The sequence below is a fragment of the Mytilus californianus genome, unplaced genomic scaffold, assembly GCF_021869535.1.
Source record: "Mytilus californianus isolate M0D057914Y unplaced genomic scaffold, xbMytCali1.0.p SCAF_2, whole genome shotgun sequence".
NCBI lineage: Eukaryota > Metazoa > Mollusca > Bivalvia > Mytilida > Mytilidae > Mytilus > Mytilus californianus.
In genome coordinates this window covers 100,975,037-101,002,519 of record NW_026262668.1, presented here as the reverse complement: position 1 = coordinate 101,002,519, position 27,483 = coordinate 100,975,037, and the positions used below count along the sequence as shown (strand labels likewise).

Below are 27,483 nucleotides of genomic sequence, written 5' to 3'. Positions count from 1 at the left end.
TCAATGCAAAAAAAAATTCTGATGATTGTGAAGCATGGCCATTCATGATTTTAGAGAAGTCTTAGATGGGGGATTGCAGAAACGATTTAAATTCTGAATAGATTTTTTCTCAATTTAAATCACTGAACTAAAAAAAAAGAGAAAAGTACGTCCAAGAACAGAATTCTTCCTGTAAATTCATAAATAAAACACTCTTATTTTGTAACTTTCAATAGACTTGACCTCCAACACGCCCCCTCCCCCAAAAAAAACAACAACCTGGGAACCATAAGTACATCTAACAATGTTTATGTCCCTGCCCAAATCCCCCCCCCCCCCCCCCCCAAAAAAAGAAGAAAAAAGAAAGAAAGAGATGAACGGTATTTCACATCAGATTCAGATATTTATATAGTTGATTGTCGTTAACTAGAGATGCATAGTGACATGTCTCTGCGTTAACTGATTAGAATAACAGGAAAGTATAAACTTGAAAAAAATAGATTGATGATGAATAATATGCGGCACCCCTTTTTATCAAAGCGTACCGTCATTCATGTAAATGAGTGTCCGTTATTTCGATTAAGAATAACAATTGTACGTGAAATCCTATAGATGGTGAGACTTTTTTTACCAGATATGCGACTTTCGTATTTATATTTTTTCTCATGTTACCCTTATCAAAGATATAATAGCTGGCTATTATATCTATGCTCTTATTTAATATTTTATGCATACTAAGAACAATATTGGGAATGGTATATTCACCCACAATCTAACGTCAGTGGCGTAGCTAGACTTATAATGATCTGCACGCAGAAGCTGCCGAGCGTAGCGAGGCAAAAAAATTTCACCGAGCGGAACGAGGCGAAAAAAAATTTTGGACCTTTTTTTACAGAAAATGAATCTTTTTTCGATCTAAAATGGTTAATTTTGAAGTCAAGTATGCACAGTTGAGTGTTTTGCTATACTAGTATATCAAATCAAAGACCTAAAACTGACTAAAAAATTCTAAAAACTTTGCAATGCTCGCCAATTTATTATGCTTCAAAGAAAGAAAGGGCTAGAGAAATGGATCCTCTCATGACATATATGTTAACATACGAAAACAAAGCAATTCAAACAATTAATTTTTAATTTGGTGATATATGTATGTAAGACCGTATGTAAGACTGTTAACAACCGAGGTCCTTTAGGAGAGTAACATTTTCATTTGCCTAGCATTGTTAAACGTGTCAATAACTTCTTTAGTGTCAATGTCAAAATCAGAATGAACGTGCAGCAGTGCAAGTGAAGAAAGTCTTTCTTATCCCATGGTCGATCTCAGATACGTTTTTACGCGTTTCAGAGCGCTGAAAGAGCGTTCAGCAGTAGAGGTTGAGGGTGGCATGGTGAGAAGTATTTGCAGAATACAGAATATATTTGGGCAAAGTTCTTTCGGCGTCATCTTCAATGTTGCACAGAGATGGTCTGGTTTCTTAGATGGATAAATATCCCATCGCGCAACCCACCTTTTAATTTTGAGAAGAAACTGATCTTCTGATTGAAGATCGGACTCGTAGGCGCGAAATATCGTATTTAATGGTCCCGGTTCAAACTTTTCAGATTGTTTGGAAGAAGCATCTGGGCAAGAAAAAGTTCTTCCAAATTGACAAGACGATCTCGTAGTTCGTTTTAAATTAGTAGATGGTCTAAACATTGTATATACCGATGTACGCACAACAAAACTGAACTGATAGAAAACACGGAAACCTTTCTGACAAGTTGAAACACCTATATATACAAAGCGACAGTCAATCGCACTCTTTCTTTTTTTGACTGCTATGATTTTTTAATTATGATTTTTTTTTGGGGCCATTTCGTTTGTGCACGCAAGTGCGTCGTTGCGTCAATGGTAGCTACGCCACTGACTTAATAAATTAATCAACCCTCTTGCTGGTCAGACGTTAATACGGTATTCGTTAATTTATTTTTTGTACAACTACTATCAGTCTATCCGAAGTGAAGTTTCTTTATTTCTTCAAATAGACTTTTTGGGATCATTAGTGTACGTCCAGTGGCATATAATACATGCATGTCGGAACAGGAAAATTGACATAAGGTACTTTCAGAACCATGTTCACCTTATTATACATTATACAATGGAAGTAATATTAAATATTACTTCCATGATTATACCCAACAATAGTGATGATGATGAATTTCTTCAATTGTTCAAGAACAATCTAATTGAAATATAAATCTGTGATTTTACTATGTCCATAACTTCGATGAACCAAAGCAAGTTAGATATGTATTTAAATCAAATTGTTCTGGATGTTTCTTTCTTATATTCAATATACATGTATATATTTTAAATTGCGACTATCTATAGTTCCGTAACTTTCTATCAAGGCGTATAAATCAATGATCGACAAGTGCGTACATTTTTGTTAAATCAATATTTCTTGTATGTTTCAAAATGTCCATCATTATTGACAACGAGTATATACTTACATTTACCCCAATTTACCCTTGGAAAAAAATTTGTAAATATATTTTTATTTTATCAAATCTTTTTTTGGAATTATTTAGATTTTCATAAATAGTATTCTTTACACCAGAAATGTTATTTATAAACAAGCGTATGAGTTTAGTAATGACAGAGATGTCTCTGGTCATGACTAGTATATCACTATCGGCACGCAAGACAGAGATCTATATTATACACCTGATATTTTCAAAATGGAAAGTTACAAGTTATCGGCCGTATACACTGATCAATACTCTCACAAGTGAGACGATGCATGAACTTGCTTTATGTAATTGTGTAATAAGAGTTTTTAAGCCCGACAGGAAATCGCTTGAATACCTGGACGTGTCACCTCACAATACCTTTGGGAGTAATACCTTTAGCCATGCTGGTGATCAGATAAGGGAAGGTCCGAATTTATTTAAATAAGTTTATTACATAAAAGAATTATGAACAAATTAGATTTTCGAAAACAATTTTACACGGAACACTTATTTATGACTTTGAACTTTGACTTTTTAACTAATTCCCATATAAACAGTTTGAAAACCAACAGACCATAGTTATTTAACAAATAATTACATTTTCCGTATCAAGTTAGTTAGTCGGATAAAACAACCGTACGATTGACAAGATATCGACACGCAATTACGACTACATTAGGTTACTGCTGGTTTTGGTCCTTTGTGGTTTATAGATATATCGTGGTTTCTAAACCGAGAAGATGTCAAAATGGCCGCACGCAGAGAATTGATACTCTAAATTTAAAATTGATGGTGATCTCTTATCTAGCAGAATAAAATTTTAATATTTATGAATTCGAGCTTTTTTATACAGAATGGACATAATATCAATTTTTCATTTTTTTGCGAAGTTTCCCTTTAAAGAATGCAATTTCAAGACACTAAAACAAAATTGAAATCTTATTCTGAAAACTATTCTCCTGATAGGGAGGTCAAATCTCCAACAAAAAATATCTTCAATTATATTGTCTTCAACTGTTGGTTGCAGAGATTTTTTGTTTTCCCCATCTCACCACTGAAATCTTAGTGGTAGCATATCTCTCTAAAAGTTTCAACACCAATTCATTCTGGTCAATATGAAATTCTAGTGAGAAGACAACATTCACATATATAACAGACGATTAAAAATTTTAATTTATTCAATAAAATACCATCATTTGGCTTCAGTTTTCTAAAGATACAAAATAAGTAATTTCAAACCTGAATGATTTTACCAGATACATGTACAAGTTTTAATTTTGTTCTATTTCTTAATTACCTTTTAGTGATAGGAGCTTTACACAGTGGACAAGGCACAGACCTCTTCTTTTCTAAAAACTCTAAAATACAAAACCTGAAAAACAATTGAAATATTTATATAAATTAAGGAAAAGAACAAATCCTTTCTTGTAATTCTACTTGTATTGTTTTTATATTACTGTCTAACTCCACCACATTCTGTATGTGCCTGTCTCAAGTCAGGAGCCTGTAGTTCAGTGGTTGTAATTGGTTCATGTCCATCATATTAGTTTTTCGTAAAATGTTTTGTTATAAATTAGGCCGTTAAATTTTCTCAGTTGAATTGTTTCACATTTCTCATGTTGTGGCCTTTTAAAGCAGACTATACTATATGGGTTTTTCTCGTTGTTGAATGACGTATGGTTGCCTATAATTGCTTACATCCACTTTATTTGAACTTTGGTGTATAGTTGTCTCAATTTTATGGAAATAAAATAAGCGCTGAAATCAAGGTCAAGGTCAATTGAAGCCTGTCAGATGCACTGTAATATACTGACATAAAATTTGTTTTCAACAGGTACTGTAAATTCATGTTTATTCCCATAAATGACCATGAAATTGAATTTTCAAATAAAAAGTACGAAATATTTCAGTTTTCATTGATTGAGTTTGAAATAAGACAATAAATTTTTCTCATGGTTTAAACAACACAAAGATTTGTTATTTGAGAATTGAATGCTGTAACTTCAGGTATTGTTTATGGTATTTAGAAGGAATGAATTTATTTGTGCATTGTTAACCTTTTGTTAAATTAAACATTGCTTTTTGATTAATTGTTGTTTGTATTATGTCCAATTGCAAATATTTCAGACATGTTTAGGACGAGAACAAATTAACAATAAATACAATAGGAAGGTCCTGCCATTAAAGGTTAACTGTGATGGTTGGAATAATTAAATATGTAGAAAATTTGGCATGCAACTTGAAAATCAGGGTATATTCGACAGGTGCAGAAATTAACCCTTGCAACAGGCCACCTATATATTCTTCAACAAGTTGTTTTCAAGGGTTCCTAACATGCAGAGAGCCTGACAATATCTATCCACAAGGCTTTAGATTAAACGTCTTTATTCTGACCAGAAATAGCTCTGAAATTATACAGCCCCCCCCCCCCCCCCCCCCCACACAGAAAAACATATGCCCGATTTTGGTAAGGGTTTTACTGTCTGAAAGAAGAAGACTAAGGGGATTCGCATTTTTCTACCTATTTAGGCAATATTTTAAATTGAGTTATTTCCCTTGATCACACTTGCACATAATTTCTGAGTTACTATAAATTATTCACGAGCACAAATAGGATCTAAAAAAAATGTTATCAAAATCCTATGTAGTGTGTGCTAACAAAAATCTAGAGTGTCTGTGAGCAAAGCTCACATAATGATACCAACTCCCATAAAAATGTATGGCAGTTTATGATATCAAAATAGGAGGTGCACAATGGCATCATATTGTGAAGATTCTGAGAAAGTTTCAATAAGTTCTGAATTGGAGTTTGGGATGACTTTAACACCTACGTTTGTAACTTCAGAACTCTTTGTTAACACTGTATTCACACAACTGTAAGTACATCATAAATGCAATACCTTTAGAACTGATAACCACCTTTAAGGTTTTTTGTATTTACAGTGTACAACATGTACTTAATTTTTATCAAAATGTAGTATTAACAATGTTTAAGTACCCAGTAGTTATAGAATTGATGCCTTAATTTGATGGCCACTTTTTTGAGGCTAGATCATACATGTATTGTACATTTACTTGCAGAATAGATGACTTTTCAAGATTGGAATAAAAGTTAACATCTACCTGCAGACTGGGCTACTGATCTAATTTAATGGATATTGTATTATTTAGAAAGTATATGTGAATACAATGTAGCTGATCCTGTTGTCAGGGTTTGATATTAAGAATGTACATCTGGATGTACCTGCAAAATGGGTGGCCATCTTTTGTGGAAAATGTAAAGTTTTGAAAGTGTATCAGTAATTAATTTTACTTGCAGAATATACTTCCCTGTTTTGCCAAAACTATTATTTACAATGCACATTTACCTATAGCTATAGAAAGGGCAGACACCTTTTTATTGATATTGTATCTATTAAGAATCATGTACATGGACACCTACCTGCAGAATGGATGGTCACAATTTGTTGACACTGGATTATTCAACAGTTCAAGACTGAAAAAAAAAACAATCCATATAATGGCCTATTTCCAAAACAAATATAAGGGCAATAGGTATTCCATGAAAATAAAACTTGCATGATTATGCATTTGCTTACATTTGTACATGTACATAAACACAACTAGTTGGATATTTTTTCAGTATACATATTAGATACATTTTGTTTTCATATTTATAGTAGTTATGCTTTAAAATATTATAAAACCCCTTTATCCGTTAACGGGAATTACAACGAAGTTCCTTGGAATTAATATTTATATGGTAGCTGTTTTGCCGTATCATTTTCTATCATATATAACACATTAGTTAAACAGTTATATAGAGAGTACCAGTTTTGTCCCACTTTTGTTTTATTTTCTCTTCATTCAACTATAAATCCAGGCTTGCGATATTCCTTATGTGATACCAGTTTTGTCCCTACCCTTTTTGATGTTTTTATATCCTTTTAATCAACCGCATAAAGTACCAGTTACATCCCATCACTTTGATCTTTTTCAAATACATGTATCAATTATTTTTTCTGACACCCGTATGATCAGGTTTTGAAACCATTACCTATACATTGTATATAGGGTAGCAGTTTTGTCCCACCATTTCATATTTGCTTAGAATTATTTGTGGGGATTGAAATGTTACCAGTAAGGTACCAGTTCCGTCCCACCTCTTTTACATTTTTCAAATGTTCTTTAATTGTTGAACGCCATTATGATCAGGGATTGAAACAGTTACCTATAGGGTTCCAGTTTCGTCCAACCATTTGATCTTTTCTTAAAGTTTTTTAGGGGAGATTGAAAATGAAACCTATAGGGTACCAGTTTCGTCCCCCATTTTTATCTTTTTTAGAATCTTCTCTTCCCCAAAAACTATTCCAAGCCCCTTTTTGCTAATTGGCTCTTATCCCCAAAAGAAAACTCCTTTCAAGGCCCTTTTTTAAATTGTTAAGTAGTTTATATTTTAAACATAAAGTTTTCACTTCCAATAAAGTTACAAACCTTACATACAGACTTCAAATTCACTTTACTGTGTTATTCGACCCATCCTTCCTTTTAAATCTAACCAATTTCAATAGGGGTGGGATGAAACCAGAATTATATACAAGACACTTATCTATATATAATCCCGGTTTCGTCCTACCATCTATATTAAAAGGTAACAAATTTCCATAGGGGTAGGATGAAACCATGATTATATATAAGACACTTATCTATGTATAATCCAAGTTTTGTCCCACCCTTTAATAAAGCCTGCCAACTTTTCACAATCTCCATGGGGGATTTTAAGTGCAAGAGGACCTAATGCTTCTCTTACAATGCATATTGTCATAAGTGTTCTTAGTCTACTATTACACATGTATATTGTTAAAAAATGTTTGATTGAGTATATGCATGTACATGTATTTGCTTCAATACCCTTTTAACTCATTTGAATGCCTGTTTTGAGGTGTTCAGTTTAAATAATAAAGAATTTCAAAATTCATGTCAACACCTCTCATATGTCAATGTAACACAATTCCATATTACTATACGTGGGACGAATCCGGGGTTACATCATAAGACAATCATTGAAAATATTTGTTTATCCATGCTTTTATAAATTATAAAAAGTATTAATTTCCATTTTCATAATTCATATAAGCTGTTGTATCTTGAAAAAAGTTTCATCCCACTTTTATGCCAAATCATTTATCATAACCCATTAGAGTGACTAGTCCCAAGATGTTTGATGATGATGGATGGCTGTTAAATTCCAGTGGCGCATTAAAATGCATATTCAGGAAAAGAACAGAATAATGAGATATGAATATAAACTGTTAACACAGAGATATGTCTCGCCTATTTGTTATTTGGCTAATGCAAATGTTGAAATTAAAATAGCAATACTTTAACATGCAAGTTATGCAAATATTGAAAGTCAATGAACCATGACTGAAGGTACAGGGCTAAACATGCACAATCTCCATGGAAATGCATACCTGTCAACTGACCCGTATCCTGCGGATGTGACCCAAGATTTTCACAACTCTGAGGGTTCACCCGGGATACCCGTCGGGTCGTTAAATAACCCGGGAATTCCGAAAAGGACCCGTTTTCACTCGGATTCTTAAGCCTTCAGACTGATTTCATAAGGGATTTCCCTTTGAAATACCGGCATATTCGTAATTCTTCTCGGACAAGAAGTTCAAATAGCTGTGTAAACTCAAATTAAGTGATCCATTTTAGTGCATGGCTTCTCTTGATAGCTTTGGTGTCAAACACACTGTTAATTAACACCAATTACCTTAGCTTTAGGTCGTAAATAATTTGTGTATTTCAAAGTTGTTTCACAAAAAATTTGAGTTACTTCCCCTTTTTTGTCACCTTTCAAAATATAACTCCTTAAATTTATGTTTATTTTTGTAAAAAAAATTAAATTTAAAACAAATTGAATGCAAATACGTATTACGATATTTCTTTTCATTATTTTTCTACCTTAGTACAATTAGAAAATAAATAGTTGAAAATTATTTTTCTCATCTCTACTTCCATTAAATGTTTAACTTTTTTATTATACTCTAACATCAACTGTGAAGATTGTATAAAACTGTACAGATAGATGCACACTGAGTGTCTTTGTGACTGGTGAACCGATTATAATACAAGAAAGTGGGGTTATGGCTTGGCTTGAATTGAAAAAGTATTTTATGAAACAACAATATATCAAAATCAAAAGTACATTGCAACAATAATAGTTTTAACTTATTTTCAGTTAATACTTAACCATTGGAACATGTTTTGGATACTGTTTGTTTTAAAATATAAAAAAAAAATGTCCCCTAAATACTTAAATTCAGCTTGAAAAAAGTTTGTTCGCGTTATGACCTGAGATTTTATTCTTCAATGCAGGTCATGACCTGCATTTTCATTTTCATCGGTTGACAGGTATGGAAATGAGATGTGCCAATGCTAATACAACTGCAAACCAAATACCATTGACTTTTCATAAGTCATTCCCTTTAAACAAACCTAAACACAAACATTAACTTGTACATGTTAACTATGTAAAAGTTTCAAAGTCAATGAACCATAATTAGGGGTCAGGGTTATATAATCCCCATGGAAATGAAACTTGCAAATGCCAATACATTTGTATACCAAATATCATTGACTTAACATTAGTGGTTCATCTTAAACTGAACTAATCACAAACTAATATATGTAAACTAAGCAAAAGTTTCAAAGTCAATAGACCATGAGGGGTAGGGACCAAATATTCTCCATGGAAATGAGATGTGCTAATGCGTATACAACTGCATACCAATTATCATTGACCTACCACTAATGGTTCCCCTTAAACTGACCTAATCACAAACTAATACATGAAAACTAAGCAAAAGTTTCAAAGTCAATAGACCATGAATGAGGGGGCGGGGCCAAATAATCTCCATGGAAATGAGATATGCCAATGCTTATACAACTGCATACCAAATATCATTGACCTACCACTGTGGTTCCCCATAAACTGACCTAATCACAAACTAATACATGTAAACTAAGCAAAGTTTCAAAGTCAATAGACCTTGACTGAGGGGGCTGGGCCAAATAATCTCCATGGTAATGAGATGTGCCAATGCTAATACAACTGCATACCAAATATCATTGACCTGTTGACCTACCACTAGTGATTCACCATGAACTAGACCTAATCACAAACTAATACATCGTTGACGCCGATGCCGTCGCCGGAAACAGCATACCTATGTCTCGCTTTTTGACTCTGTCAAGGCAAGACAATAAACCCTGCTTTATACTAGACTGACATGCTGTACCATATTTTTAAATTATGTGTTAGTTCACAAGACTACCAGAAAACCATCGAGACAGTCCAACCTAGTTGAGGTATCCTCGTCTCATGGGTTTTCGTACTACTATGAGTATTACTATTAAGAATGCATTGTGACGTCACAATTTCCATTGAAAAAGCATGCATAGTACGAATTCATAAGACGTACGAAAACATATGATCTGACCATACATCTTCCAAACCCATGTAAAAGTAATTACCATATTGAACATTCCAAATTTTTTGTTATTGAACCCAGCAGCTCCTGAACCTGGATCTTTTTCTCCATATTTAGTTATTTTCTGTAGTCTGTACGTTTTCAACTAATTCAAAGTTCTGCTGTGAAAGCTGTGTGTGACTATGTGTACATCACACACTACAATGTTCATGGTTTTTGTTTTCAAATTGTTTACAAAAAACTAAAATTTTATGTAATGTTCGCTTCCCGCTATATTAACATTGTTTTGGAAAACCCGCTTGCATACTATTTGAATCTTCAACAATGAAGATTTACGGTATTTTCATTTTTAGAAACAATTGTTGTGAAACGAACATTTTATTTTTTTAAATTTTTTTTTACATTGGACCTGGCAGCTTTTGAGCCTGGAACTTTTTCTCGATATCTCCTTCTCATATAGTTATATTATTGATTTTGTATTGTAAATTGCATTATACCATAGAAGTAATTTGTTATACAATAATACGCCGACGTCCGATGATTACATGCTGTGGAAGACGTGGACTATTTCCTCTTATTAAGGTAGGTCTGGTGTCTTTCGCCGTTTAGGAATGCAAAATAGCAGAGCACAATCGGTCTACATCTTTGATAAAATTTACAAATTTTAGGGTATGATTGTAATTCATTTGTTAGACTTTTCAAGACTGTTTTTTACATTAATTCTACATATACGTTTCTCATTATAGGGGAAAAGATAAAACTGTTTTTGTCTTTATCGAGTTAATGATCTTTAATGAGCGAAATACTGCGATGATCATCATCAACATTTATTGCAGATTGTTTCCAAAAAATAATCACTCGAAATTTCTTAAACCTGTTGTACATATAACTTTTATTTGTCAGAAAAGGTTTTACTGTCGACCAGAAATCTTTTGATTTTGGACCCCCACAACACCTCTCTATAAAATAATTGTCAACAGATCATACTTTTGCATAAGTGTCTGAATATTGTTGATATTCACATTTCAAGTACCCGCAAATCGGTTTGTGTTCGTACCGACCGACAAAACAACCAACAATGTGGTAATGGTATGATGTAAACACTACACGGAAGTTCTTAAGAATGAAATTATAAATTCTTCTGCATTCAAGGCCATGCGCTCTTCTACCGAGAGTCTAAAGTAAATAACCATGTCACTACCACATCTCAACTTAAGGCTTCCTCTGAATATTTGAAGGTCCCTATTATGTATATTTGCTACCTAAACTACACAAAAAAAAACCTTCAAATTTCTTTTCATGTCAGCTTCCATTAAGTGTTCTTTGACTAAATTTTCCGTGCTGTTAACTAGTTCCTTTACTTCTTTTTTTTAAAGAACTTGCTGTCAATTGTTGTAATAAAGCATTATGAAAAAAATGGAATTAATTATTTTTAGTGTGTCAAAAACTCTTTGGATGTTTTGGATTACGTGCTTTTGATGGTTCGTTCAATTCGGTTGACAGTCATGACTTTTCCTCTTTGTATACTACACTTCCACACAATCTTACCAAACATAAGTTCCTCTATTTCATTAAATGTATCTTTAAAAAATATGATTGCAGGTTTAGTTACTGCAACTCATTAAAAGCCTTCTTCTGTAAAGAAAAATGTAAAGAAGCTAGGTATACTTACTGGAACTGTGATGAGATGATTAAAGTTGTAAATTTTCTCCTTGACAACATTTATATATATGTACGTTTCGGTGATAGTTTATCGATAGATTGAAGGCATTCAAATGGACACCAATTGCACCTTTTAACTTTTTTAATTCGAGCGTCACTGATGAGTCTTTTGTAGACGAAACGCACGTCTCGCGTACAAAATTTCAATCCTGGTATCTATGATCAGTTTATTTGATAGCAGACTTGTTCCTGTATTGCTATGCCGTGGTTACATTGTATTGCAAAACTCAGTAAAGATCCGTTTAACTTAAATTTTAATAATAATTAATTAATAATTGATAGATTTAAAAACACTTACATATACCTTGATATTGTTTGCTTTAAAAACCAAGAATTTACTAATTGTACTGCGGAAATTTACCCAAGGCAACTTACTTTAAATCTATCTAATACAGACAGTAATAGTTGTCCTTTTATAGATTTGGATATGTCAGTTTCACACGGGAAGCTATATACATAGATTTACGATTAAAGAGACGACTTTTCGTTCCCTATTGTTAATTTTCCCTTTGTTTTCAAACCTATGATTATATATATATATATATAAAGCTGTACAGTTATAAGTACTCATGATGTTACATCCTGTCGATACTGCTTACTTATTATTTTGCATTTCACAAGGTCATGCGTTTCTCATACTGTTTATGACGTTTTTAGACTAAATCATTTGGATGTGTACTGATTGATAAAAAAATAAGAAGATGTGGTATTATTGCCAATGAGACAACTCTCCACAAGAGACCAACTGACACAGACATTAACAACTATAGGTTACCGTACGGCCTTCAACAGTGAGTAAAACCCATACCGCATAGTCAGCTATAAAAGGCCCCGTAATGACAAATGTAAAACAATTCAAACGAGAAAACTAACGGCCTGATTTATGTACAAAATAATGAACGAAAAACAAATATGATATACAGCAACAAACCACAACCACTGAATTACAGGCTCCTGACTTGGGACAGGCACATACAGAATGTGGCGGGGTTAAACTAGTTAGATGGCGCCAAACCCTCCCCCTAAACTGAGACAGTGATGCAACAGCACTATTCAAGAACACACTATACAAAACAAATAACGAAAAACAAATATGATAAACAGCAACAAACAAAAACCACCTCTCAACTACAGGCTCCTCACTTTGGACAGGCACATAAAGAATGTGGCGGGGTTAAACTAGTTTGAAGGCGCGCCAACCCTCCCTCTAACCCGGGACAGTGGTGTAACAGTACAACATAAGAACAAACTATAAAAATCAGTTGAAAAGGGATACAAAGCAGAAATACATCTAACAAAAACACAGAGTGGACATGGCTGGGTACTTATATACATCCCCACAACAAAAAGACACTAAGTACAGATCTGAGAGTACTCGCAGTTACTGACAGCTAGTTCAAAGTCAGTAATAACTAATTAAAAAAATCATGCATCTAAGACTAAAATGCTACTTTAGACTTGGTGAACACGATTTATTCATTATCTATTATTTATGTTAGTTGTTATTGGCTTGGAACTACCTTTCAGTAACTGCGATAACTCTTATGTCGGTGCTTTGTGTCTACTGTTCGGAAGGATTGAGCACTCACAAACATGTTTAACTCCGCCACATTTGTATGTGCCTATCCCTAATCAGGAGCCTATAATTCAGTGGTTGTGAGTTGTTTATGTCTGTCATCTTTGTTTTCGTAAATTGTATATTGTAATAAAATGTACCGTTAGTTTTCTCGTTTCACATTTTTCATGTCGGGGACTTTTATAGCTGTGTAGGATTTTCTCGTTGTCGAAGGCCGTACGGTAATATAATATTAATTACATCCGCGTCATTTGAACTCCAGTGGATACATCTACATCTATGTGGATAACTTGAAAAAGGTCAGCGACCCATCACTCAAGTATACTGTTTTGACATCGTTCAACATGGCTTCATCTTCTAAATTTCACAAATTACTGGTGCAAATTTACAGTGCGTTTTAAAAAGAAACTATTCACATGGTTAAGCACAATGTTGCTGATGTTGTCTAGGTATTGAGTTGGAGTTTTGTGAGTCATGTCTTAAACTCCTCACTGCACTCAACACCTATCAGCTTGTCTGGTAGTTAGTTCCATTCCCTGATTGTGCGTGGGAAAAAGCTTATTGTTAATATAGTTATGTGTCTGCAGTTGAATATAACTGTCCGGATGGCAGGGGTGGATACAGGAATCTTGAAAGGGATGCGTAATTCCATAAAACTTAACATATACCATGTAAATTGGCGAGCGGAGCGAGGCGAAATTTTGTTGACGATTTTATACCAACAAATGATAGTTTTTTCCGATGAAAGTCTACGCCCCCTTGAATCCGCCACTTGATGGTAATGTCTTGATGTTCTGGCAAGTTTGATGATATATGGTGGAATTGGTATGGCTATTTTGTTGTGTATTTCTTTATGAAGTAGAGTAATCCGGGATATTAAATCGTGCTGCATGGCGTTGCACCATCTCTATTTTATATATATGTTTTTTTGAAAGGGGTCCCATGCACTACTGGCATATTCAAGGTGCGGTCTTACAAATGTAAGCTTGTTTCTTTACTTCTTCTGGACAAGTATCCAAACAATCTAATAAAGTATAGACCTCTGATTTCGTTTTAATACTCCATACTCTTATGAGCTCTATATTTTAATTAGATTGGTATATAAGTTGCGCCTTATGAATGACAATGCTCTATTTCCCTTGGTTATAACTTTCTGTATAAAAATAAGGAGATATGGTTGCCAATGAGACAAATATCCACCAAAGTTCAAATGAAATGGATGTAAGCGGTTATAAGCAACCGTACGGCCTTCAACAATGACAAAAACCCACACCGTATAGTCGGCTATAAAGGCCCCGACATGAAAACTATGAAACAATTCATTTGAGAAGACTAGCAGCCTTATTTATAACAAAACAATTTACGAAAAACAAATATGACAGACATGAACCAACGACAACCACTGAACTACAGGCTTCTGACTTGGAACAGGCACATAAAGAATGTGGCGTGGTTACCCATGATTGTGAGCGCTCGGATCTCCACTAACTGGGAGAATGGCGGTAAAGCACAACAAAAGAACAAACTATAAAAATCAGTTGAAAAGGGCTTAACTCATGAGATCGATACAAAGCAGAAAACATCTAACAAAAACACAGACCGGACGTGGCAGGGTATTTATAATCCCTAACAACAAAAAAGACACAAAATACAGATCTGCATGAGTAACTGACAGCTGGTTCAAAGCCAACATCCACTAATACATAAAAATCATGTATCTAAGACTAAAATATCAATCAGTACACATCAAACATCTATAATCCCTAGCAACAAAAAAGACGCAAAGAACAGATCTGAGGGTACTCGCAGTAACTGACAGCTGGTTCTAAGCCAACATCCACTAATACATAAAAATCATGTATCTAAGACTAAAAAATCAATCAGTACACATCAAACATCCGATGGATTTGCCAAAGTATAGTCATCGACAGATTGTAGTACCGTAAAAGTGCATATGTGTTTAACAATAGTATTTAGTATGGTTTTAATATACGGATAACAAAATATATATGCATATACCAAAAGAAACAACATTCAAAGATTTTATTACAACCTATTAGACCTTTTCAACAACTCTCGACACCGACTAATGACACCTACAGTTTACAGGTAAAATGAAGGAGGTCGTCTCAAAATTAAAAATCATTCATGAATAGTTTTACGTTTACAACTTCGATTTATCGATTTTGCACTATTTTGACGAAAGAACATATTTCAAACAAATATGAATTATACCTTTCTCTTTTGTTTGATATTATAATTACATTTATTTATACAACATATAATGTTAAATTTATTAAACTTTCAAGGAAATAATTACTGCAATTATTTTACATTGTTATCTGCCTTTTTAAGTTTTTTTTTGTTAAATTTTATGTGAGTATTTAAGGAGCAACCATTTAACTTTAAGGAGGGGGGGGGGGGTACATTTTTTTTAGTTTTTCGACGCTATCAATCAAATTATTATGTTTTGATATAGATTAGGCAGCTAGTTTTTTCAATTGAATTGTGTCATATTTTTCATGTCGGGGCCTTTTATAGCCGACTATACGGTATGGGTTTTTCTCATTGTTGAAGGCCGTACGGTTGCCTATAATTGCTTACATTCACTTCATTACAACTTTGGTGGATAGTTGTCTCATTGGCAGTCATACCACATCTCCTTATCTATATATTTTAACAGGACTGTCCGCTAAAGTTTGTGTTTCTCAACCGATCTTCACGTCACTTGTTGAACCGTGACATATTAAATTTTGGGAGGGTAAACGCCTACTGGGTTTAAGGTCAACAGAAAAGGCTACATCGATAATTTAGTTACGAGGGACTACTCCGCTTCACGATACCATGTTAAAGATGATGTGTTTCCTTAATGAACTGGAAACATCAACGGCACCATTTTTTCAAGTCCGCGCCACATGCGCATTTCGACAAGTATTGTCTCTTCAGTGATGCGTATGATATTTATATCTCAACAGAGCTTGTTGTCATTGCAGTGTCATTTAGGACTGATTGACCGTTATAGGTTGACCGTGTCCCGAAAGACAACATAACTTGTCCCTTTGTCGTAGATTCCTTTCCCTGTTTCCGAAAAATGACCTTCGTGTGTCTTGCAAGAAGCGAAAACTGCTTACCCTGCCCCTTTTCAGGACATAGCTTTGGTTTTCTACTCTTTTATTCTTTTGCATGCATAATGGTTTTTTTAAATTTCATCTCTGACCATACATAGAGCAGGTTTAGATCCAATTATACTAGTAAAACCCCGCCGCATGTTTTATACGCATGAAACAATTCCTGAACAAGTAGGTCATTACGATTAATAAGTTTTTTTTCACGATAGAATTTTTAGTTTACAATCTAATATTTTGACATTATGCGTCGCTCTCATATTTATTTCCTGTTTATTCAATCAAAGATATTAACTTTTTTTTCCTTTTTTCCTCTTTTTTGGGGTTGGAGATGGGGGTCTTTAACCAAAATACAGACCATGTGTCAATCTGAATGTCTGTTTTATATGTTGCATTGTGCGATTTTATTTCCTACTGCGGAAGTCATAGAAATAGCAAGAAAACGAAAAAAAAAATCTGAATCTGAATCAGAAGAGACACCAAGGGCCTTTCAAAATCTTGGTATCTATTTTGTTGTGAATTTATTGTACTCCAGCTGATTCTCGCGAATGAGGTTCTTAAAGGCGAGGCAATTCATCAGCTTCCTCCTCTCTCTCTGGTCAGCTACGGCATCCGTTTGCCGGGAAGTAATGAGTACATTGAGGCATCCGAAGCCAAAATTAACAGACATTGTAAAAACATGTACCGCCCTAGTCGACAGACATAAAACAATGATTTATTTTAATTAAACATCTACTACAAAATACAGGTTTGTTTTTTGTTTGTTTTTTTTTTAATTTTCCAACTCGACGTGTAAAAGAAATGAAGCATTGAAGTCCTTCCTTTTCTTCATAGTCAATTCACAAATAAGTTTAATTTTGATAAGCAAATATAAAATAAGGGTTGCTTTAGTAATTTACATGGCTTTAAACATGTGTAGATTTTGATATATATATTTGTTTAATAATGTTTTAAATGAAAAATATCACAGATTACTCTTATCATTGCACTCTTATCACAATTAGGCATGTCATAGTAAAATCACCAATAAATTTATAATTGTCATATTTGGAATTTATTATTTTGTCTTACATGAGGGTACCCAATTTGCACAAATATTTGACAATTTTTTCACTATAATCTATGTAAGGAACAAACAAAAGTTTCCATTCTGTAATTATATTTTGTAGATGTATCCTTGTTTACAATATAGTTCCAGGTGCGGATCCAGGATTTTGAAAAAAGGGATGCCGTGGCAAGCCAATGTTCGGAGTGATACTAAATCCGTCGCTGAGTTCCACAAACTTGATTTTGAATCCATAATGAATAATTGAAAAATTGGTTTGAAGCGAACTCCAAACGACCCAAGATATGAGGAATAACTAAATTGCACCCATGCGCAACGATACATCCGTAAAAATCGAATGGTTGATGTTTTGTGTTATTCCTGCACATTTTTTGAACAATTGGACAATAGTCCATGCTTGTTATGCATGTGTATGGAACGGATGTCTGTGACTTATTTTGATTTTTTAATCTATAAAAGTTGACTTTTTGTAGACATCGCATGTAACTTTTCCGTAAATTTTACTATTTTCACTAGAGGCTTCATCTGTTGATATATGGGTCTTTTAAAAAAATGTCGAATTTTAGATTGCAGAATTGAATTAAAGTTTGTTTTGCATTACCAATATTTTTTTTAGGAACAAAACTTCTATATATTTTCATTCTGAGTATTGATAAGTTGTTTGCCAAGTTTCCATGGTGTACCGAAAAATATACAGGATAAAGGTATACGCACTTTTTTTTTCATTAAATATCTTGAATTTTCTTTTCTCAACACTGATATGTAAGAAACGTAACGTGTTCAATTTTCAGGATGCTTGGTGATTTTGAAATCATCACTGAATAGTTCCATATTCATAGGGAGAAACAATTTACCGGTTGATCTAGAAGCGGTCGCAGGATAGACATGCATTTCATTTAAGCCGATTGAATTTAGTTTCTAGAAAAAAATGTTACATATCAATAATTAAGGAAACTGTGATTTTTTCGTTAGAGTTATCATAAAAGTTTTAAAATAATTCACTTTAATAGCAGATTTCAAGGTAATCAGAAAACAGGAAAAACCGATGATCATTTGAAATATGTGTTAACCTGACACTGTACGCACACAAATAACGCAAAAAAAAAAACAACTGACTGAAGTATATTTTAATCTTATAAAAATAGACCTAAATCATGTTCATTGTCGATGTTTTGACTCATAACTGAATCATACAAACTTTCATTTGAACATTTACAACTGCATATTATATAAAAATAAAAAAATACCAAAGGTGTACTGAAAATTCGACATTTTGTTTAAATGACACATATAATGTGACCCTTTAGTGAAGCTTTTAGAATATTTAGCTATGTTGAACGACGTGCACATTCAACAGAAAATCGGTACAAAGTTTATATAGCACTGAATATAAACGCTGTAACTTTATGAAACAACAAATATTCAACTGTAGTTTATGAATGAATGAATGTGGTTTTTAATTTGATAGAGGCTTTTGTGCTTTTTGTAAATGATTGTTTGTTTTGATATTGTAACACAGTGATGACTGCTGTACCCATATTTTGACTATTTTATTTATTATGTCTGTTTTGTTCACGCATCGTTGTAAATATAACGGAATTTGATGAGACTGTCGTACAAGTGAGAGGTTTAGCGCTATAAAACCAGGTTCAACATGCCAAGAAATTGCCTCCGTTGAAATTTTGCAAACATCCCATAGAGCAAATTACATGGATGATTAATTTTGACCATTTGGTATATGGCTGTGTTTTAAGTGAGACGTACACGCGGGTCATAAATTAATTTATTGAATGAAATCAAATCTTTAACTACTAATGGATGCCGTAGGAGGTCGACCGGAATTTTTAGCGAGGATTTCTTGGCATGTAACAGATAGAAAACTCAGGGTAAACATTCGTAGAACCGAGACAAGGGGCAGTGGCAAATATTTCATGTATATTTTGAACACAAAGAGGATTACCCCGGTACCCTTTGCCAAAAATAATCTTCTTTTTCTTCTATTTGCCAACGGACTTTATCTTATGAATTGTAGTTTCACTTTCCATATTCGGTATTTATTCTAATTTAAGCTCCACTTAGTAAAAATCACGTGATTCAGGAATATAGTATCTTGGAGTTAGACTATTTCTTTCTTTTCGGGCGGGGACTCCAAGCAATCAACATGCATGTGTATAACGGCACTATAGATTTTCTTATTAAATAAAAAAAGTTGCCGGTCCGGTACATGAATAGATCGGTTAGAAATCAAAGTTTCAATTTTAATTAGATAAGAGGGTTGAAAATAGAGAGCACCTTCTTATGAACTCTACATCTGAAAGGTTTAATTTTTTTTTATTATTTAATTGAAAGAGAGAAAAACAAATGTAAGACAAATTGTGAATGGTCTTTCTTCCTTTCTCCCGGATCCACCATTTTCTACATTTGAAAATGCCTGTACCAAGTCAGGAATATGACAGTTGTTGTCCATTCGTTTGATGTGTTTTGTCATTTGATTTTGCCATGTGATTAGGGACTTTCCGATTGAATTTTCCTCGGCCTGAGTTCAGTATTTTTGTGATTTTACTTTTTATTAACTTTTTTTCTATAGATTATTTTTTTTAATAGAATATGAACTTTCCTGTCGCTAAATTTGTCTTCTTGTCGCTAATGTTGACTTCTTGTCGCTAAATTTTACATTTTGTCGCTGTAATTCTTCTGATTGCTAATTAGTAAGACCGTAAATTCGTTTTTTATCATATTCCGTAATGTGGGTACCTGTCAAAGTCTTACTTATCGTCGGAAATCTGTGTCAACAAAAGCCTAACAATACCTTTATACCCATGTAAACCCTTATATTATGATGCTACTTAAAAACATTTAATAATGAAAGATAACCTATAATTTGTTTTTCCGCCTTAGTCAAAGTTTTGACTGCAAAAAAGTCTCTGAAACATTTTAGTCTGCCATGGAAACATCAAAATGGCAGCTCCAGAAGTGAATGCGTTGTTAAAAAGGGGGAAGAGGACTGTCGCCACTCACTTCAAGTCGGAGTGTTTCAGGAAGAGTGGAAATAAAAGTCTTCACGAGTTTATGAACTATTTGTTTGATCCCAGAAATAAGTCTATTGATGATGTTGATGTTTTAGATTGGTGCAGATGGCTGATAGCTGGTGGAGTAACTTTCGATGAATTCTCCAAAAATGGTATGACCCAATAGGCAAAATATTCCAAAACTTGATCACCAAGCAAAGTCTCAATTTAACTTTGCCTACCTGTAATTTATGCTATGTTGGTACAGCTACAAAAAGGATTCTTCACATGAAATTTCAGTTTAAAGAGCCTTTTAATGTCTTTTTTATTTTACAATTCCATGATTATTACATGTATCTTCTTTACAAGGTTTCAGATAAATGTGCTAAATATGTGTGATTCTCTTACACCAAAAAATCCTGCTGGTATTCTATAGCTACATTAACCAAGACAAAAAATGCACTGTAAAAAAGAAGGCTCATTAGCTCATCATCAATGCAATTTATAAGAAAATGGAAGAGATCTAAATGTATATCTTCTAGAATAACAAAACATGCAACACCCCAAAATAAATCCCAGTTATTTGAAAGGAATGGAAAATTTTTAGACTGCAACAAGTTTAGTTACTTGGAATATTTTATTGTGATAAGATAAAAAAAAATGGTACAGGAACAGTTAGGGTGCAAAATTTTATATATATTAATATATATATAAACTTTACAAGCATTTTTTCTGTAAAGGTTACAAACTATTAAATGTTAATGACAAAAATGACAATTAAGAGCATCGTTGTCTACCTTTTCTTTTTTTTTGGAAAGCAATTTTGATACTTTAGTTTTGAAGCATTTTCTCTGTATAACATTTAAATAATAGAAAATTTAATTTCAGTTAGAAGATATGACAATGCTGTGATATGTGGACTAGTGTGGACAGCTAATTTTGTGGCCTATAGATGTAGGACATGTGGTATATCACCATGTATGTCATTATGTGCAGACTGTTTTCAGGCAGGGAATCATGAAGGGCATGACTTCAACATGTTCCGAAGCCAAGCTGGTGGTGCCTGTGACTGTGGGGATGTTAGTGTCATGAAAAAAGAAGGGTAAGAAAATGAAATATTTATGGCTTTAATCATATTAATATACACTGAATCAGTGTTCAAATGCTGACATTAATATCAATTTATGAATTGTTACCTGCATTGTCAACATCAAAAGCAGGTCTAGTAACCTGTCCATCAGAGAGACTTGGATAGAAAACGTCAAACTTTTCTTGGCTTCTATTGAAGGGAATGATTTTATATTTGGTCTGGAGTTTGATTATATTGAGTAGTATTGTGTAAGCAATTTTTACATCAGCCATGATGATGATGTGGCCACTTCCTGTTAACATTTTGTTTGAAATTTTACAACACCCATTGAACAAAGAAAATTTTCATCATGCTGTTCTTGGTTTCTATGGAAGGGATAGTCAGTTATGCTCAGTATACATGTTACCTCAATCAATTGCATGCAGCGATGGAGTTCTTGTTTAGTGAAGCTCTTTATTTTACATTTTTTTTATCCCAGCTCTTGATATGATAGGAACATGATCTATTTTGTAATGTTTACCCTTTTGTTTCAGGTTTTGTACACGACATGGTCCTGATAGACAGACACAGAATTTTACTCCACCACAGGATTTATTGGTTGTAGCAGAGATAATGATGCCCAGGATAATTTTAAGATTACTTCATCATCTGAGGGACAATTCTAGTGAAGGTTGGTATCTTCCTTTATATTCACCAGCATCATTTTCAATTAACTTAATTAGTCTACAATAAGCTGATAAGGAGAACAAAGTTGTTTCTTTTTGGATAAAAAGGATAACCAAAATTTTTTTGTTTTCTGGTTTGAATTAACATTCATTGCTTACTTCTTTATTTGGTGAAAATTGTTGCCCCCCTGCTGCTTGGGTCACAAGAGATATTTTAATTATACCCTGTCTCCGAAGAGGGGGTATATTGTTTTACCTTTGTCTGTCCGTCCGTCCTTTGAAATTTCGTTGCAAATTTCTCAGGAACTACAAATCAGATCTTGCCGAAATTTGTAATCAGTCCTCATATGATCATGCTATACGGTGTGATGCAGTTTAAGATTCATCAATTGTCAACTTCCTGTTTACAGAATACATATATATTCATCATATGATGGACATGTATGAAATGATTTCGCATATTTCTAGGGAACTACAAATGTACTAATGAGACCTTCCTGAAACTTGTTATCAGACTTAAATGCTGCTTCATGTCAGCATGCTGTACAGTGTAATGTGTTTTTAGATTCATTGCTCATCAACTTGGATTACTTAGATATTCTTACATAATGGCCATGTATGAAATTTTGGTCACCTTTTTAGCTCACCTGGCCCATAGGGCCAAGTGAGCTTTTCTCATCACTCAGCATCTGTCTTCCGTCATCATTGTCTGTTAACTTTTACAAAAATCTTTTCCCTATTAATTATTATCTTGAAAACTATATATAATGGATACAGAGAAACTTGAAATACAAAAAAATGATCATCACAACAACATCTACAAATAAGTCAACATGGCCTAAATTGTCTGACGACTTCTTATTAAAGTTATTGCTCTTTAATGACAATTTTTACCATTTTTTTCATTTTTGCCTCTATGTTGAAAACTATATAGTAGATAGAAACTTAAATAAGCAAAAATGACCTGCAAGACAAGATCTGCAAATAAGTAAAATTTTGTTGAAATCATTAGCAAACTTTTTATAGGAGTGATTGCTATTATGCATAACAGGGTTTATGTGTGTGTTTTTGACAATAACCAAAGGAGATAGAGAGGAACTTGTAAACAGATAAAATGATTAGTAATACAAGATCAACAAAAAAGAGATTTTTGTCATGTTTTATTATTGTCCACAATGTTTGAGAGTGTCCATTGTTGAAGATGCACATATACCTAGTTCAGCGACACAGGCTCTTTTGAGCCTCTAGTTCTAGGGAACTACAATGTATATACAAATAAGATCTACTTGAAATTTTGTCATTCTTAAAGTGAACATCCTTTACCGTGTGATGCGTTTTCAGATTTATGCCTCATTAACTTCCTGTTTACCGAATACTTTAAATTTTTAACCCATAATGGTTGTCTTTCTGATATTGTTAAACATCTAACCCTCTTGTTTAATTAATTTTGTATTTACATTGTGTCATAGATCAAATTTATTTGTTCAGTGTAAGTTGAATTGTTTATGTTAATATGTCTTTTGATTGAGTTAAGCCATTTCAATTGATATTTTATAGTGTGACTTTCTATGTTTTGATGTTACACTATTATTTCAGGTAGGGTGAAGGTTGGCGCCTATTCAAACGTTTAAACCCGCTGCATTTGTTTGCACCTGTCCTAAGTCAGGAACCTGATGTTCAGTGGTTGTCGTTTGTTGATGTGGTTCATAAGTGTTTCTTGTTTCTTTTTTTTTTTTTATATAGATTAGACCGTTGGTTTTCCTGTTCGAATGGTTTTACAAGTTAGTCATTTTTGGGGGCCTTTATAGCTTGCTGTTCAGTGTGAGCCAAGGCTCCATGTTGAAGGCCGTACTTTGACCTATAATGGTTTACTTTTACAAATTGCGACTTGGATGGAGAGTTGTCTCATTGGCACTCATACCACATCTTCTTATATCTATGTATGAAATATTCGTCATATTTTTCTAGGGAACTACAAATAAGAGCTTCCTAAAATTTGTTTTCAGTCTTAATGGGAACATGCTTTACTATGTGAAATAATATCAGGTTCATCGCTCATCTACTTCCTATACCTGAGATATAATTTAGGTAAACATACTAATCTGCTAATGATTACTTTTAATTTTGAGACCAGTTCATCACTCAGTATGTAAACACAAGAAATATTCATTGATGGAGTTTAAACAATGTTGTCAAAAACAAATGGAGAACAGCAATAAGATATTCACAAGAGTAAATGAGGTTTAAATTTATTTATAGTGCTTAACCTATCAACTAAAATTCAAAAGATCAGAAAGCATCCATTAACTGTACACAAATCAATCTTTCAGAGGATACATAAGATAGGGAATGTTGCATATATTTTCAGAGATGAAAGATACATATCAGTTAGACATGCAGGATGCTGACCAGTTCTTAACATTTCTACACACACTAAGTGATATGGGGGCAGCCATGAGAAAGGTCATTGGGCAGGCACTTTCCTCGAATGCCTTGTACAAGGAGTTAACTGAAGGTTTGTATATAGTAAAGTTAAACATACTATAAAAAATGGAAATACATTGTTGTATTACATCTTCGAAGAACTTAAGAGGGATGTAATTTATTGTCCTTCATCATGATACATTATTTTTATGCCCCAACTAGGGGCATTATGTTTTTCAGTCTGTGCATCCGTTCGTCCGTCTGTCAGTCCCGCTTCAAGTTTAAGTTTTTGGTCAAGGTAGTTTTTGATGAAGTCCAATCAACTTGAAACTTAGTACAGATGTTCCCTATGATATGATCTTTCTAATTTTAATGCCAAATTAGAGTTCTGACCCCTATTTCACAGTCCACTGAACATAGAAAGTGATAGTGCGAGTGGGCAGGTTAAAGTTTTTGCTCAAGCTAATTTTTGTCCCGCCAATGACGGAGTCAAAAAGCGAGACAAATATGCTGTTTCCGGCGTCGGATGGCGTCAACAATATATTAGTTTGTGATTAGGTCTAGTTTATGGTGAACCATGAGTGGTAGGTCAATGATATTTGGTATGCAGTTGTATGAGCATTGGCATATCTCATTACCATGGAGATTATTTGGCCCCGCCCCCTCAGTCATGGTTTATCGACTTTGAAACTTGACTTAGTTTACATGTATTAGTTTGTGATTAGGTCAGTTTATGGGGAACCACTAGTGATAGGTCAATGATATTTGGTATGCAATTGTATAAGCATTGGCATATCTCATTTCCATGGAGATTATTTGGCCCCGCCCCTTCAGTCATTTTCTATTGACTTTGAAACTTTTGCTTAGTTTTCATATATTAGTTTGTGATTAGGTCAGTTTATGGGGAACCTATGGTGGCCTGTTAAGGCCATTTCGCGATTTCATGTTTTCGCCCTTCATATTCTATAGGGCGAAAACACGAAGTCCTAAAACGTGAAAATGTGAAGTAGAAAACGCGAGGTCGAAAATGCGAAATATTTTTTCTTTTCGATTAAGCATTTTTAACTTCACGATTTCGCATTTTCGCGTTAGGAATGCACCATGATCACAGGCACTCAGTGACATAACACATTTATATATGATTTTTTTTCCGAGACAAGTACCTATGTCTTAAAGGGGCATTAACAGCATGTTCACCGATTTGACTCAAATTCTCATATTTGATTTATAACATACTAAAATGTAAATTCAAATAACAAAAAAGACTGAAATAAACAATTAACAAAACATGTCCTCGATAATATATATCAGCATTCCTTATAACACGAAAAGGTGAAAACGCGAAATAGCGAAATCTAAAATGCGAAAACGTAAAGTCGAAAATTGAAATCAGAAAGAAAAAATATTTTGTGTTTTCGAGTTTTTGCCTTTTCGTGTTTTTTTTTTACCAATAAAATGCCAAAATTAAATGGGAAATCTTGAAAAATCAGTAACAATAGTTTATTTTTCTGTACATATTACAAGATAGAGTATGTATCACTATTGACATTGTGACCTAATTTCAAGGAAAATCCATATGTAATATAAGATATAGGGAAAGGTGGGGTGGGGGTTAGAAAAATCAACATAAGACTTTAAACCCTTTAAACATATTCAGTCATAATCACTTAAGCTGGTGAGACATATAGCATATTAACTCTTTATTTTTCTATATTTTTTATTATATTTCAGTAACCTTACTACCAGATGGGTCAAATAGTTATTTTGTTGACAGCCAGAAAAGATATAACACTGCATTAAATAACATGACTACACCAAAGGGATTTGATGAATATGAAAGTAAGTAGAAACCTGAAATAAAGGTGTTTAAAATAGAATTATAAAGGACATTCAGTAATGAAATATCGAAGGCATCTCTTGCTAAAATATGCTAAATGTTCTTGTTGTACATATATATCAAAAAACAATTGGAAGAAGATGGAAGATGGAAGGAGAAGAAACACAAAGTGAAAGATATTCAGTCTCAAACAAGTCATTTTTCATAAAACATACAATACAGTATGCTTCCTCAGTATTGAAAGTTTTATACCTTCTCCTAAACTTCAGGAAATAAACTTCAGGAAATGTCTAATGGGCAAAGAATTTTGACCTGGCATCTCCAATCATTTCATTGACTTTAGCTAGTTGATAAAGTGCTGCCTCTTAAATTGGATTTCAAACATATGGCAAAGGTTGAGAGTAAGACCAATGTAGACTAATATCATTTTCTAAATAATTTCACATTTTTCAGATTTTCGATTTGGTGGTAAATATTTGCATGAGTTTGATACCCTTCATTAGAACATATTGTTATATCACTATTGATATGTTACCCTCTATTAAAACATATTGTATCACTATTGATATGTTACCATTACCAAACATTTTCAGTGCGAAAAATTCTTAAAGATATTTATAAAATGTTAGCTTTAATACACTAAAAGAAAATGAATATAAAAAACAAGAACATTATCTGCTGGAGAAGTTAAACAACATTCATGAGAATGCAAATTCCTGTATTCCTGGTATAGTTTTGATTCTTTTTAATAGTTAATGAATGCATGCTCTAATTACATCCCTTTTGGACTCTTAAAACACTGTGATGTTCAATTTTGCTTGTTTTGCAAAGATCCTTTACCATCCAGGTCAGGTTGGATTTTATTAAAACAAAACAAAAAAAATGTCTAAAATATTTTTTGCACAAACGAGGAGTTAAAATCATGATAATAATGGGAATCATTGTTTGGTCCCTAAATTATAAGATATAGCCCAATTACTTTGGTAGTTTTCAACATAG

The 27,483-nt window shown here is 33.4% G+C and overlaps 2 protein-coding genes across 2 annotated transcripts in view; one reads left to right on the top strand and one right to left on the bottom strand.

The window, feature by feature from the left end:
- LOC127730582 (breast cancer type 1 susceptibility protein homolog) overlaps positions 1-5,960 on the bottom strand; it is a 40,816-nt gene extending 34,856 nt beyond the window's left edge. The window contains exons 1-2 of the mRNA XM_052239034.1: positions 5,915-5,960; positions 3,770-3,844 (exon numbers count right to left, since the gene is read on the bottom strand). The gene's annotated coding sequence lies outside the window, so the exon portion shown is untranslated. The remainder of the gene's footprint in view (positions 1-3,769; positions 3,845-5,914) is intronic.
- A 14,252-nt stretch (positions 5,961-20,212) lies between these two features.
- Positions 20,213-27,483, top strand: part of LOC127730583 (E3 ubiquitin-protein ligase UBR3-like) — a 110,338-nt gene continuing 103,067 nt past the window's right edge. Inside the window, exons 1-5 of the mRNA XM_052239035.1 lie at positions 20,213-20,641; positions 21,357-21,570; positions 22,092-22,228; positions 24,592-24,738; positions 26,379-26,486. Coding sequence (XP_052094995.1) covers positions 20,419-20,641; positions 21,357-21,570; positions 22,092-22,228; positions 24,592-24,738; positions 26,379-26,486 — 829 coding nt within the window. The 5' untranslated portion in view covers positions 20,213-20,418. The remainder of the gene's footprint in view (positions 20,642-21,356; positions 21,571-22,091; positions 22,229-24,591; positions 24,739-26,378; positions 26,487-27,483) is intronic.